This window comes from Mustela lutreola, chromosome 2, assembly GCF_030435805.1.
Source record: "Mustela lutreola isolate mMusLut2 chromosome 2, mMusLut2.pri, whole genome shotgun sequence".
Lineage (NCBI taxonomy): Eukaryota > Metazoa > Chordata > Mammalia > Carnivora > Mustelidae > Mustela > Mustela lutreola.
The window spans coordinates 102,293,201-102,309,156 of NC_081291.1; the positions used below are offsets into that span (position 1 = coordinate 102,293,201).

At 41.3% G+C, this 15,956-nt stretch overlaps 1 protein-coding gene across 4 annotated transcripts in view; it reads right to left on the bottom strand.

The window, feature by feature from the left end:
- Positions 1–9,108, bottom strand: part of ILDR1 (immunoglobulin like domain containing receptor 1) — a 37,133-nt gene extending 28,025 nt beyond the window's left edge. For all 4 annotated transcript variants that reach the window (XM_059162812.1, XM_059162811.1, XM_059162810.1 and 1 more), the window contains exon 1: positions 8,839–9,108. In XM_059162812.1, the coding sequence (XP_059018795.1) occupies positions 8,839–8,893 (55 nt within the window). In that variant the 5' untranslated portion in view covers positions 8,894–9,108. The remainder of the gene's footprint in view (positions 1–8,838) is intronic.
- Positions 9,109–15,956: the final 6,848 nt, after the last annotated feature.

Genomic DNA, 15,956 nt, shown 5'->3' on the forward strand with positions numbered 1-15,956 from the left:
AGGGTGGGAACAGACCTGCTGATATACATGGGCAAAGGTTCAGACACTATAATAAGCCAAGGCCTCTCAGCTTCAGGATCTGGTTTTGCTGGAGTTTTGCAGGTTTGGGTAAACCTACTCTCTCCCACGCAGGCAAGCTTGACTTTCAAAGTGGAAGTTTGGTGCTAGACTCAGAAAGCAGGAGGGTTTTCCAGATTGGGAGGAGGACAGTCCATCTCAAAGGCAAAAGATCTCTATGATCCTTGTCCTTTAGCCTTGGACTTCTCGGTAAAACTAACCACACTGGGCATGCACACTACGAGGCAGGTAACATTTTCAAGAAGAGACTAAGAACAGTAGAATCTGAGCTGAAAAGAGAAACAGATTCAGAAAGGTAGATGTCTTTTTTGGATCTGTGCTCTTTAAACTGTTCTCAAATTCTTCTATTTTCTTTCTGTTCTTTCTTGAGGTGGGGGTTAGAGCAGAGGGAAAAAGAAAGAGAGAATCATAAGCTCAGGGCTCGATCTCACAACTGTGATATCATGACCTGAACTGAAATCAAGAGTCGGATGCTTGACTGAGCCAACCAGGTGCTCTCTTTCTATTCTTAAATTTCCTTCATATTGTGGCATCTCCTTCCCCTTAGCTAACTGCCATCCGATTTCCTAAATAGCTCTATCATTTTCTTTTTTTTTTTCTTTTAAAGATTTTATTTATTTATTTGACAGAGAGAAATCACAAGTAGACGGAGAGGCAGGCAGAGAGAGAGAGAGGGAAGCAGGCTCCCTGCTGAGCAGAGAGCCCGATGTGGGGCTCGATCCCAGGACCCCGAGATCATGACCTGAGCCGAAGGCAGCGGCTTAACCCACTGAGCCACCCAGGTGCCCCAGCTCTATCATTTTCTTTTCAAAACTTTAATTCTAGAGACTGACTTCCTAAGTTCACATTCTGCCTCCACTTCCCCACCAGCTAAAAGACCTGACAAATTATTTCCAAACTATAGTTGCCTCTTTACATGCAAAGTATTTCCCTGACAGGGGTGTCTGGGTGGCTCAGTCAGTTAAGCATCTAACTCTTGATTTTGGCTCAGGTCATGATCTCAGGGTCCTGGGATCCAGCCCTGCATTGGGCTCCCCATTCAGCAGGGAGTCTACTTGTCTCACTCTGCCCCTTCTCCCACTCACATACACAAGTGCATGTGCTCTTTCTTTCTCTCTCTCTAAAATAAACAAGTAAATCTTTCAATGTTTATAGTAGCAATGTCCATAATACCCAAAATGTGGAAAGAGTCCAGATGTCCATTGACAGATGAATGGATAAAGAAGATGTGGTATATATACACCATATATATATAGACCTATATATATAGTGGAATATTACTCAACCATCAAAAGATGGAAATCTTCCATTTGAAATGATGTGGATGGAACTAGAGGATATTGTGCTAAATGAAATGAGTCAATCAGAGAATGACAAATACCATATGATTTCACTCACATGTGGAATTGAAGAAACAAAAGAGATGAACATAAGGGAAGGGAAGGAAAAATAAAATAAGATGAAAACAGAAAGGGAGGCAAACCATAAGAGACACTTAAATATAAGGAACAAACTGAGGGTTGCTGGAGGGCTGGGGGTAACTGAGTGATGGGCATTAAAGAGGGCACTTGATGTAATGAGACCTGGGTGTTACATGCAACTGATGAAACACTAAATTCAGCCCCTGAAACTAGTAATACAGTATATGTTAATTATATTGATTTAAACAAAGCATTTATAAATAAATAAATAGGAAAGAGATAAAAGAAAAATAAATAAATCTGAAAAAACCCCACAAAACTCCCCTGACAGCATTGTAGAAAGGATTAAATGAGGTAATACATGTCCAGCATTTAGCATTTAGCATTTAACCTGGGACATAATAGCCGCTGAACAAACATTAGCTATTATTTGTATCATTAGTACTTATCTTGCCCACCTTTAGACACTGACATCAATTGAGAACAGCATGTAAATGAATTTTGAAAAAAAAAAAAAGGATTTTGAAAGAATTAAAATGATACAAATGCAAACTGGCATAAAAACTTTTAAAGCTGTGTCACTTTGTCCCCTGGCAAACCCATTCAGTTTGTCTGCTCTGAAAGAGGAAGGGAAACCTGTCATTTAAGGGTGGGAAAATAACTTGTCAAAGGAGAACCCACGAAAAACAGAGTTAAATGCTTTACAATGAAATGCTATGTGTTCCATAACTTGTCAAAGGAGAACACACGAACAACAGAGTTAAATGCTTTACAACGAAATGCTATGTGTTCCAAACACATACATATCTTTGTATATTTCTTTCAGTCTGTCTTCCCTGTGTCATATCAGATTGGGCAGGATGTTTTATAGTTTTATAGTTTCTCGAATATTTTGTCCATACAACACAGGAATGTAGGTACAGAGCTTTTTTTTTTTTTTTTTTTTTTTTTTAAACTGAGAACTGTTTTCAGAATGGCATTTCCCCTCCTTTACATATGAAGGGTCCCGCCTGGAGAGGGGTGGCAGGCAGCAGGGGATTCCTGGGCAAGGGGCGGTGGCCTTGTGCTAACTCCTAAGAGAAGGTCTCATTCTTGAGTGTTTTTCACGGATGCAGGCTCCTATGCTCCACTAAGCAGGTTAACAAAAAGTACACAGGTTTAATCCTATCAGAGTTTATGTCTGAGCAAGCTATCTCCCCAAGTATATTTGCCATCTGTACTTGTTACATTTCCTTAGATAACAGTGCAAATATGAAAGGAATCAAGCAGAGGAGGGAGTGGCCATGAGAATGAACCAGAAGGAAGGGATCCAGAGAATCAGGAGAGGAGGAAAGGGAAAAAGAGAAGTGGCCTGGGGCAGGGGAGGAATTATGTCTATGTATTCCATGTTGAACAAAGGTCTGCAGTGTGCTACTCAATAGTGTGAGCTCAGGGTGGTGCTAAGCATATGAGGTGTTACCCTGGGAAGGAAACCGACAGTCTGAGCACTTGCTACGTTGTTAGCCATGGTATCCGGTGCTTTCTTACATAGCATCTCATTTAACCCTTGTAAAACACCCATGAGATAGCCTTATTTTATTACCCTCTCATAGATGAGAAAAATCCTCAAGGAGTATAAGTAACCGGTCTTAGGCCACACAGCTAGTGTTGGCCAGCATGCCTTGTACGTGGTATGCATTAAACATTTGCTGACAGGAAAAAAAAAAATGAATTCATACAAAACAGGTTAAACTGCCTGGAACAAATTTTAAGTGCCCTAAAAGTACAGAAAATAATAAAGTTAGCCATTGGTAGCATGGCCAGACCAAAAAACAAACAAACTGTGTTGTAAGGGAAAGGGAGTACCAGAGCGCGCCCACATCACTGGGGAGAAGCCTGCCCTTTGGCCAGAATGAGTGAGCCTTGAAATCTAAACAAAGAGGTTTAACCCACTCTTATAAGCTATGGAGATCAGTAGAGGTGCTTGGAGGATTAGAGTAAAGGTGGGAAAGGGGAACCCAGGTAGGTAACCCATCATCTGGGGTGAGGCTGGCTGGAATGAGACAGAGACAGTAGCAGGCCTCAAGGCAAGCAGATGCTTAAGATCCTTAAAATAGGCTAGTGTTAGGTTTATCACCTGGAATAGAAAAGAGGCGGCAGATCCTGGGATTAAGAAACAACACATGGTGATTAACAGCGTTTGGGAAATGAGGAAAGTGTCAAAACTGCTTTCCTCTGACCCCACCTTACCCTAAGACTTAAAGATTGAAAACTATAGAAATAAAGATGAGGGGCACCTGGGTGGCTTAGTCGGTTGAGCATCTGCCTTCCGTTCAGGTCCTGATCCCATGGTCCTGGGATGGAGCCTCACATCGGGGTCCCCGCTCAACAGGGACCCTGCTTCTCCCTCTTCTCCCTGTTACTGCCCTCTCTTGCTATCCCTGTAGTTATCTCTGTCTCTCAAATAAATAAAAAAATCTTAGTACAAAAAAAAAAATAGATGAGAGAAAGATGACACATAATCTAAGTCTTCCTACTTCTTAAAACACACCATTTTATTTCTCCCCTAGGGACATAATGTAATACAGCACAGGGCTGAAAGAAACCCAGGTAGACAGTACATTAATTACCCAGCATCTCATTTCCAGAGCATCTTTGTTGGGGCAAGATGTTTAATAAATGCCATTTAGTTAGACATTCAGGAGGCAATCTATTTCTATTTCTGCATACCAGGATGTAATTAGACAAAACAAACTTGTTCCATGGTATGAAACAGAGGAAAGAGCCATGGACTACAATCAAGGAAGCCAGGGTTCTGGTCTCAGCTCTCAAAGTAACTGCACTGTGTCAACCTAAGGCTTATGATCTTCCTGGATGCAGATTTCCTTATCTGCCAAACTGGCCCAGAGAGGAAGACAGACAGGGACTGGCCATGATTTGTACTTGAGTTCAGCAGAGCCCAGAACTCTGGGGAGGTCCATCAGAGGCTCCATGGAGGTAAGGAAGGAGCCACGTGGGCAGCTCCCATCCACCACCCACACCCCCCTCAGCCTGAGAAGCTCCACTTTCCTACCCACTATACTGCGGACTGAGATGTCATTCAGTCCTCAGTGTGATCCCACACTTTTCCCCCACTATCGAGGGAAAATTACTAGCCAAGATGCTTTCTAAGAATGTGTCCCTAAGGAGTCAGTGGGCTGATTGCCTGAAAAATGATAACATAAGTTGAGAGCTGCGTGAATCTGTAAGTTAACACCTCTCTGTAATCCTAAAAAAAAAGAAATTCACAGAAGTCCCAATGAGACACACCCTTTTAGAATTTGGGCAGAAAAGTAAATTTTTTTTTAAAGATTTATTTATTTATTTATTTGACACATCACAAGTAGGCAGAGAGGCAGGCAGGCAGAGAGAGAGGAGGAAGCAGGCTCCCCACTAAGCAGAGAGCCCGATGCGGGGCTCGATCCCAGGACCCTGGGATCATGACCTGAGCCGAAGGCAGAGGCTTTAACCCACTGAGCCACCCAGGTGCCCCGGAAAAGTAAATTTTTATTCCAGGAATAAACTTTGAGGCTGGATGGAGGTAACCAGAACCATTGACCAATAGTGCAAAACGCTGCAGGTACTTACTTTGAATTATATTAGTGTGTTGTTTCAAGGAGCAAGTATCACTTGTGGGCTAGAAGTTTCTTTCTTTTTTTTAAAAAGATTTTATTTATTTATTTGACAGAGAGATCACAAGTAGGCAGAGAGGCAGGCAGAGAGAGAGAGGGAGAAGCAGGCTCCCCGCTGAGCAGAGAGCCCGATGCAGGGCTCAATCCCAGGACCCTGGGATCATGACCTGAGCTGAAGGCAGAGGCTTTAACCCACTGAGTCACCCAGGTGCCCCTAGAAGTTTCTTTTTAAAGGAAAAAAAAAACTTTGAAGAAGTACAAAAACCAACAAACTAAAACTCTGACAAGTGATCAGTCCACAGCTCAGAGCACAGGGACTGTGGTAACTTCCCAGGACTCCCTGACCTGAGAAGCTTCGTCAGGGCCTCTGGCCACACTGAAAAGGTAGCCAGTACCCAAATCTGACATAATTTCTTTAATGGCCCATACTTTACAACTGTAGAAACTTGGACTCCAACCAGAAACTTGGGTTCAATCTTCTTTAGAAACAGGAGAGAACAGGGCAATGGACCAAAATGAGCATACTCTCGGGTTTTTCAAAGTTCATAATGCAATTTGCAGCAGATCTTGGGAAAATCAACTTACTGGACTTTTCTATTGAATGTTAATTTGGGGACTGTTTTCTACTAATTTAAATGTTATTAAAATAACATTTTATTTTATTTGTCAGTTTGTTATTCTTTCATCCAGCATAGTAATGGGTTTGTGTGTGCATGTAGTTTTGTTTCTGTTTTATAAATCTTATATATGTGCACATGTCACAACATAAACTGTCTTTCTTGGTAAGAACTATAAAAAGAAAACAAGTTTGAGAAGCATTGCTCTGGCAGATACTGGAAGTGAGAGAAGAACTTGATTTTCAGTTTGATCTTAGATAATTTTAGGAAGTTTGGTTTAAAAATAGAGGTGGGGGAGGCAGGACCCAGTATTTCCTGAGTGATGATCATGTTGTAGACACTGTGCCTGATCTTAACCCACCCAACGTAAGTTGGCCTTATGGGGGTGAGAGGCGGGAGGTGTGAGGGGCTCATCGGGAATTCTACCTGTTTTCTAGATGAAGAGAACTGAAGTAATTTCTCCAGAGTCACAGCTAGTAAGAGGCAGAATCTGAATTCCAACCCGACAGTCGGTCTGACTTGACTATTAACTGCAGTTTCTTAGCTGTAGGGGAAGGACGAGGGGACACTTCAATTGTTTCTTTAAAGTTAGCTCTAAAAAAATCCTCCTTGAGTCTAAATCATGAGTATTATTATCACCATGACTAACATTCATTTAACATTCATTAAGACCTCATTTTGTTTCAGTCACTATCTTCAGTGCCTTAAAATCTTCATTTCACTTAACCCTCACAAAAACTTTGAGATAGGTACTATAATCATCCCTGTTTACTGCAGACTTTCAGCAGTTCAGTAACTTGACCAGAGTCACACATACATTCTGGATGTAAAATCCAAATGCACATTAAATAGCTGAATGCAGGGTTTTTGTTTGTTTGTTTGTTTTTTTAGCATGCCCTACACATATTCGGGGAAAATATCTGCTAAAATAGTTATTTCCTCTCAAAGTGCTGGAGTCTGTCAATTTTGCACCTATGATATAAAGGTAAGATTAAGTGTTTACTTCAGACTTTTTTTGACTTCGGCATTCTCTGGTTCTAAAGTGGGTCATGCAGGTAGGTTTCCAGTTAAAGAATGGCAGGAAACAGGGCAGTCTGTATAGTTTCAACACTTCAGCATCCTGGTATTAACACTACATGGCTGGTTCCTGAACAGTTGGAATTCCACTTTCTGAAGTCCCTGTCCAGGGATGCCTGGGTGGCGCAGTCGGTTAGGTATCCGCCTTCTGCTCAGGTCATGACCCCAGGATCCTTAGGTGAAGTCCCACATCTGCCTCCCTGCTCAGCAAGGAGCCTGCTTCTCCCTCTGCACACTGCTGTCCCTGTTTGTGCTCTCTCTCTCTCTCTGACAAATAAATAAATAAAATCTTCTAAAAAAAAAAAAAAAAGTCCCTGTCCATTTAGCAATCTGTTTACTATAAGAATATACCCTTTGGTCATAATCACTGTATTTGAAAAATGTTCAGTGTTCAATATTCTTCATAAAAATAAAAGCTTTTAGAACATTATGCTGATGATTTAAGGATTGCGGTTTATATCCTAATAAAATTTTTGTCTGTAAGGCTTCTTTTCTTATTCTTTTGACCTTGATGACTGCTGGCTACAAAGTCCTAATCTGGGGATGGGGTGCTAAGGATAGAGGTGGGAGTAGACCTCAATTTTCTTGAAAAGGCAGCTCAAGCAACTTCAGGAATCCCTAGCTGCTGTGGAATTTGAGCTAAACACATAAGGCAAAGGAGAAAGGACTAAGAAGCTGGGATGTTTAGGATTTTGCTGTCACAGTCTAAGTAGGTAACTGTTCTGGTAGAATTTCGGCACTCCAGTTTAGGTGAGGTTTAGTCCATTTCCTTGTGTATCCTGTGTCCAGCATCTATCCTTGTCAGCTTCAGACAACTGATAGGACACATATCCTGCAGAAACTGGTGTGAGCCAGAAGATATTGGGAATATTGATTTTCCGATTTTCTCACCCTTTTGCAATTCTCCATCCTTTTTATTCTCAGCATTAAGCTTAAGCTATTGTAGAATCTTGTCTTAATGAGATTTAGTTACATCCGAGTGGTTTTCATGTCCTATAAGCTAAGTATACCTAAGCTGGTAAAAATGAAATTCTGTCCATACCTTCATATCACATCTTTTCCCTCAGAAAAATACAAGGCTTACATTAGTCTGTGAGCAAACTGAGCAGACTTCCCACTGAAGACTTAGAGGTAAGAGGGCAGTTAGTCCTAAAGAAAGGGTGGGGAATGGTAAAATGAAATACAGCAGGGCATTATTTCCAAGGGAACTCCTACCGGTCTGTTTGTAAGGTCACACCTACATCCTAATTGAAAAGGGCTGGAAGTCCTGCACAGGCAGTCACTCAGCTGTCCTTTCCTACCTGATTTTACTCCTGCAGATACACACGCCTGTCACATTCCCAAGAGATATACTGAGACACAAAAACCATACTTTCCAAAGCAGACAGGGTGGGAAGGTTAAGAGAAGGGAGGAGAGGGTGGATGGTTGGGCACCTGATGGGGAGAGAACTGAGCAAGGGTTAAAGTTAGGAAAGTGGGTGGGTACAAAGAAAGTAGAAAAATGACACTGAACATAATGAGCAAAGAGACACATGGTTCAGCCCTGTAAAATAGATTCTGAATCATCTCGAACATCCCATGATTCTAAGGACACATTATAACCCCCCAGGAGGGACATCAATGCACTTTTGTCACCATATCAGATGAAAGGGCCAAGTAATGAGGGATCAAAAGAGTGGTGCTTCCACGTTTATCAACTCAGCTTTCAAGACCAAGAAGTGCCTAAAGACTGCGGCAGGGAAGCCCAGAGGCTCTGGGTTTCTTCCTTAGTTGCACCTGTCTCAGAAGGGCCGGGCTAATGAAAGAGGAAAACAACAGGTTCTCTTAGGCAGAAACTCGAGCCAGTCCCGCACCTCCTGGAGCCTGTGCCAAGAGCTACCAGAGCGCGGCCCAGGCCTCCACTGGCCTGCCTGTGACCAGTTGTGCAAGGCCTAGCAACAATGGCTTCCAGTCTCCCCGGGCCCAGGGTGAGACCCACTTTTTCCCAAGGCTCACCTGCTGGGAGCCAGGTGAAGAGCAGGAGCCAAGGCGCAGGCAGCTCCGGGCCCATGCGGGCCGCTCTCTGGCCCCTGCCTGCTCAGGAGCTCCGGGGGGACACCGCGTCTCTCTGCAACAGCAGCCGCTCCAGGACGGACCACTTCTCCAAGGAATCCCTCCGCTTTCCCCTCTCTCCGCGCGGGGCGGTGGGAAGACCGGCTGCGGTCCTGGAGCAGGTAGGGCCCGGGCTCATCCCCACCTGGGCGCGCCGACGGCTCCGCCTCCCGTCCCGCGCACCGCCCTTTCCTGCTCCGCCCTCCTCCCCCCTTCCCGGAGGACCGTGGCCACCTTTCTTACCTCCCCCCCGCCCCCCCCCCCCCGGCCGGCTCCCCGGGCTGCCATGTAATCCGTCCCTCTGGAACCCCGTCTCTCGCCACACCCTCCCACCTATAGACATAGACAGCGTTAACATTTTTCCCCAGAGGTTCTTGGGAAATCTTATCCCTAGCAAACTTCTTCCCCTCTTTGTAGAATTACGTGGATATAACTTTCTGAGGTGTGTTTCCTACGTTGTATTTCCATACCCTCAAACATGTTTGGAACACTTTTTCCCCACTAAAAACACTCCAATATGAAGTTTGCCCATCATGTCTGCTCGGGTTTTCTAGAAACTAAAGATGTACATATAAACTAGAGAAATAGATTTAATTTTCCACAAATATAAAAGTCATAGGTGCTTATTATAGAAAAGTCAGAAAAATATGAATTATTGGAAATAAGAAAAAAGTCCTGCTTTCCCCTCTCATAGTTAGGCATTGTTAGTGTTGATGTATTCCTTGTTCTTAATTTCCAACCTGCATGAAGATGGCTCATCAGCCCCTCCCTGAGTCAGCCCTCCCAAGTCAGAGATTCTAGGTCTCCTTGCAACAGGCCAACTAGGATATAATCCAGTGTCTCTTTTCTTGGTAGCAACCCATGGGAAGGGGCAAAATACACCTACCTTCAGAAACCAGCCAACAACATTTACTTGGAAAGTCATCTAAACACTGGTCAATGTAAATTGCAAGCTATTTTATCTAACTCTCTCTTATTAGGGATTATTCATTGCGCTCTCCCTCCTAGCCATCACCTTTTTCCTCAAGAAAAGAATTATAAAGATGAATTAAACAGGGTTTCTGCCCCTCAGGAAGCTCCCATTCTCATCACTGCCCTTGGAAGGCAATATTATTTCTCTTAAGTATTATCTCCTAACCTGCTCTGCTGTGAAGGGTTCTCTTTGTTAGAGCTACTGGTGTCCCCCATCTCACTTCCGCCCAGAGGAACATCCTTGTCCGGAAACTGATTGGAGGTCAACCCAGTCCCTTCTCCCAATTTCCCCTCTTCCCCCTGAGTCTGGCCTCTAGTTTCCCAATCGGGCCTCTCCACTTTTAATGTTTTTCTTGTAGCCTCTTCTCTTCAAAAAAGTAGGAAGTAAATTCAGACAGTACATGGCCAAAGGCAGGTGGTACCACATGTTCAGGGGCCTTTACACCTTCCACAGTGGGATCTCAGCAAAGCGGCTGAAGCAGGTTATAATGTGAAGGGTGTTCACCCAATGCCCTCCAGAGACTGTGCACATTGTTCCCAGGAACACTGTATGTATCTGAGTGTTTGTGACCCTGAGGGAATTGTATAGCCCCTGGATTTGTAAATTACTCTAGACAGATTTTCAATCCCAGCCTTAAAAAGTATGAGTCCTCTCTTTCCAAAACCTACCTCCCATGCCTCTCAGCCCTTGTTTTGATGTAAGGTTATTTTTAATACTCATCGGAAGCCGGCATTTCTCTATTTTTATTCCATGGCATGTTAATAAATACCATATAGAGAAAAAGCTCTGTGATCAAATTCAAAAAATGCTGGATTAAACTCAATGAAACATTTTTGCAGCATCTCTCAACCCCTTAGAGTGCTACTATACATTTGAAGTTTCTTTTTTTTAAGATATTATGTATTTATTTAACAGAGAGAGAGAGCCCAAGCAGGCAAAGGGAGCACAAGCAGGGGGCGAAGGGCAGAGGGAGAAGCAGGCACCCCGCTGAGCAAGGAGCCCAGTGCAGGCCGTCATCCCAGGACCCAGAGATCATGACCTGAGCCAAAGTTAGCCTTAACCAACAGAGCTACCCAGGCGCCCCTACATTTGAAATTTCTAAGGAAATCAGTCATATAGCATTTTTTAGCATTATTCAACCCCAAAGCCTTTTTCTTACACATATCTTTGGGCAGATGCTTCATGGAACATATTTTGGGAAGTTCTGGAGGTCTAAACCCAACATAACTGGGGACATATTGAAGGCTTCTATAGAAACAAAATATAACATTTACAAAAGTTATCCCAAGTGCAGTAGAATTAAATGTCCTTATTTTTTCTTAGGATCACTCATTCCATTGCTCGTCTACCTCTCTTGCTTTTCTTGGAGTGAACACACAGATTATATATTTCTCTGCCTACTGTATGCATCTTTTTTCTTCACCACTTTTATTCTGTACCAAGCAATGTTCTAAGCGCCTTATATGCATTATCTCATTACATTTCTAAAATAACTACATTTAATAGGGACTGTTTTTCTGCTATTATCAATTCCATTAATAATAATGTGGCATCTGAGGTATAAAGAAGTGACTTGCCCAAGGGAACAAAGCTAGTAAATGGTGGAGTCACGAATCTAAGTGAGGCAGTCTGACTCCAGACCTTCAGCTGTCAATTCTTACACCATACAGTCTCACCTAGCTATGCCTTCACCTGAATTTGCAGCTATTTGACTCTATCTGCTACTACTGTTTGTTTCCACATAGATCATTTAGCTCTCCATGAAGTAAAACTCCATTCCACTACTGTGAGCTTTCCTGGGCCAGTTATTCTGCCAGCATGTGCCGTTGGTTCAGTAAAAATTTGATAAGAATATACATTTGGCTCAGAACAACAAAAAGTTCTTTAATTGCTCAATATAGAAGTAAAAGTCACTTGACCTACTTGGGGTGACTGAGACAAAAGTTTCCCCAAAGTCACAATAAATACCATTTATTAAACAATTATATAGTACAGGGCACTATTCTCAGTACTATTGTAATAACTTCAATAATTCTCCCAACAACACTGAGGCAGGGATTATTTTTTTTCCCATTTTACAGCTGAGGAACTTGAGGCACAAAGGTCCAGTTACTTATCCAGGGTCACCCAGCTGCTAAGTAGCAAAGCTGAGATGCAAATTTAGGCAATCTGCCTTCAGAGAGCACACCCTTAATTACTACCCTAGCCATACTGTGTTTCTTTGTGTTCATGGTCTAGAGTCTAACCACAAAGTACAGAACTTATGATTTCATCATTTATAATCATACTTTCTAGTTAAAACTGTCCATAAATGTTACTGAATACTGGGTCTATATATGCAGGTGCATCTCTTCTTAAGCATAGTGCGATATTTGTACACCTAACTGTGTATTTATCTAGAATGAAAGAAAGAGGGGCACCTGGATGGCTCAGTTTGTTAAGCGTATGCCTTCAGCTCAGGTTATGATCCCAGGGTCCTGGGATAGAGCCCCACATCGGGCTCCCTGCTAAGCAGGGAGTCTACTTCTCCCTCTCCCCCTTCCTACCACTCCTTCTACTTATATTCTCTCTCTGTCAAATAAAGAAAATATTTTTTTTTAAAGAATGAAAGAAAGAAAATAAACATGTAAGTAAAAATACTGCTCCAGGCAGTTAAACCTAAAGGGAGACAAAAAAATGAAAGTAGCTAACTGATGCTGCAACATTTGGAACACATCTTGTTCATTTTCTATGCCGGCATCTAGCAAAGCACCTGGCATATTGGTAGTGCTCAATATTTATTGTTGAGCTCTTTATCCATAGTTCCTGAAAGAAGTGACATGTGAGCTGGGTTTGAAAGTGAACAACTTTGCCAGAGCAATCCAAACAAAGAGACTATATGTGCAAAAATCATAGCACGAGGGAATAGCACAGCTGAACTATCAGCACTTCATTTTTTGTAGGGCAAGGTGGGAGTGGTAGGAAAATACGTTAGAGAGCCAGGGTAAATAAAGGGCCTTGCATGACCAGCTGAAGAACTAAGACTTCATATAGTAGACAATGGGGAAGCAGTGAAGGGTTTAAAGCTGGGTGAGGCATGATCAGACTTGCATATTAGGAAAATAAACTTGACAGCAGTGAGAAGAATGGTAAGCAAGAATTGAGAGGAAAGATGGAAAGATCAGTTAGTCAAGATAGAAAAATACTGAGGGCTCAGCGCAGTCATTGGTGCTGAGAATGGAGAAGAGAAAATACTTTGGCAGATATTTAGAATGTGAAATTGATGAGACTGATGGTAAATTAGATGTGGGAATTGAGAGAAGAATATAGGTTTCTGATTGTTGAGTCTGTGTGGTTGGTGATGCCCTTAAAGAACACAGATATATGGAAAAGTTTTGAATTATTTCAGACACATTGCACCTGAGAGAATAGTGGAGTATCTAAATGAAACTCCTCTGCGTGATGGACTCCTTTATTAAGTGCAATTGGTTGAATGAGGTTAGTAGGTGCTGCGTGCTTGATAAGGGAGGTTTGGGTCAGCAGGGACTGGGGGATCTACGTTTTGGTCAGTGGGATAAAACCAAAGACACAATTCATCTTGAAGTAGGGATAAAAATAGAAGGTGGTAGAATCTAGTGAAAGGATTTGGGGAAACAAATTTGCTCATTATTACTACTCCTATTCAACATTATGCTGAATCTTCTAATTAGCACAATAAAAAAATTAAAAGGCTGAAAATGAATAATAAAGATGTTGTTATTCACAGTGTTATGATTACACAAACTACTGAAGAGAATCTATAAGGACTAACAAGAGAGGTCGCTGAAAATAAGGTCAATACGTGAATGTCACTGGCATCTGTATATACCAGTAACATCCATTTGGAAGATATAACTTTAAAATATATATTTGTAATAGCAGTAAATCTATAAAGTAACTAGGAATAGATCTAACAACATATGTGAAATAGCTCTGTGGAGAAAATTGTAAAAAGTTAGTGAAAATAGTTTTCAAAGGGGTAAATAGTGTAAAGATGTACCGTATTCATGGATAAAAACAATACCACTAAAGACGATAATTTTTTTCAAATTAATGAATTCCAAATATTTCTAACACAAACCTGAAAAATCTCCCAAGAACTCCACAAGTTATTCCTAAAATTAAAAGGAATGGGATTGTAAATAGCCAAGATAATTTTTGAAAAAAATAAGAAGAGGGGAGTTTGCCTCTTTAAATGATAAAGCTAGAGCAGTTAAAAAATGCGGCATTGGCATAGATAGGCAAACAGACAAGTGGAACGTAAAAGAGATTCTGGAAACAGATACCCATATAGCTGGGAACTTGATATATAACAGAGGTGGCATGATTCAATGGGATAACAATAAACTATTCAATAAGTGATGCTAGGACAATTCGTGTTTGTTATGTTAAAATCTTTTCTTCATATTACATACAAAATTCCAAAGTGATTAAAATTAAATATTAAAAGCAAAAATTTTAAGCTTTTGGAAGAAAAGAATGTTAGAATACTCATATGACCTTGAGGAAAGAAGTGATTTCTTAAACAGAAAACAAAAACAATAATTCATGGAAGAAGGCTGATACAGAAGACTATATTAAATTTAAAAGTTCTATAAACGAAAGACAATATATACAAAATTAAAAATCAAACCACAAACTGGAGAAAGATATTACCTGTGCACTTAAAAGGCAAACAAAATATAACCACCAATTTTTTTTTTTTTAAACTCCTAAAAAGTAAGGAGGCAACCCGATGGTAAGGGAGATGAAAAGCCAATTCATATAAGAGGAAATCTAATTCACTATTAATTTTATTAAAAGATGCTCAACCTGACTAATAATCAGAAATTATAAATTTAAAATGCTATTTCATAAGTCAAGCAGAGAGAGTCGATTATCATACAGTTTTGCTTATTTGTGGAGGATAAGAAATAACACAGAGGACATGGGGAGATGGAGAGGAGAAGGGAGTTGGGGGAAATTGGAGAGAGACGAACCATGAGAGGGGAGATGAACCATGAGAGACTATGGACTCTGAAAAACAATCTGAGGTTTTGGGAGGTGCGGGGAGTGGGAGGATTTGTGAGCCTGGTGGTGGGTACTATGGAGGGCACGTATTGCATGAAGCACTGGGTGTGGTACATAAACAATGAATTCTGGAACACTGAAAAGAAATAAAAAAAAATAAAAATTAAAAAAAACATAAAAAATATAAATAAAAAATAAATAAAATAAAATGCTATTTCACCTGTGACAAATGTGTTTAAATATTAAAGTCTGAGCAAATGAAGTGCTGCTAAAGATGTGAGAAGTATAAACTGGTTCAACTACTTTGGAGAACAATTTGACAAAATCTCATAAAGTTGAAAGTGCATATCTCCAGGACCTTGTGATTTCCCTTCTAGTCTCCAATCTATAGAAATTCTCACTCTTGTACACAGAGATACATGTCAAGGATGTTGACTGTGAAACAATTTGTGCAAAACCTGGAAACAACTTTCCATCAGAGAGGAATAAGTAAATAAAATGGAGCTTATGAATGAAATGAGATAACATGACACTGTTAAAATGAATTAACAATCTATACAATAGATCTCTCTCTCTGCCTCTCTCTTTCTCTCTCTCTCTCTCTATATATATATATATATAAAACAAAGTACAACAAATTCCAGGGAATAGGATTCACCAATCTTTGAGTGCTGTTACTTGTGAGAGGGAAGGAAGAGAGGTATAGGTTAGGAGGAACTTTGTTTACAGCCATACCACCCTGAATGCGCCCCATCTCGTCTGATGTCGCAAGCTAAGCAGGGTCAGGCCTGGTTAGTACTTGGATGGGAGGTTAGGAGAGACTTCAGCTGAATCTGTAGCATTTTATTTTATTTATTTATTTTTTAAGATTTTATTTATTTATTTGACACAGACACAGCGAGGGAGGGAACACAAGCAGGGGGAGTAGGAGAAGGAGAAGCAGGCTTCCTGAAGAGCACGGAGCCTGATACAGGGCTCGATCCCAGGACTCCAGGATCATGATCTGAGCTGAAGGCAGACA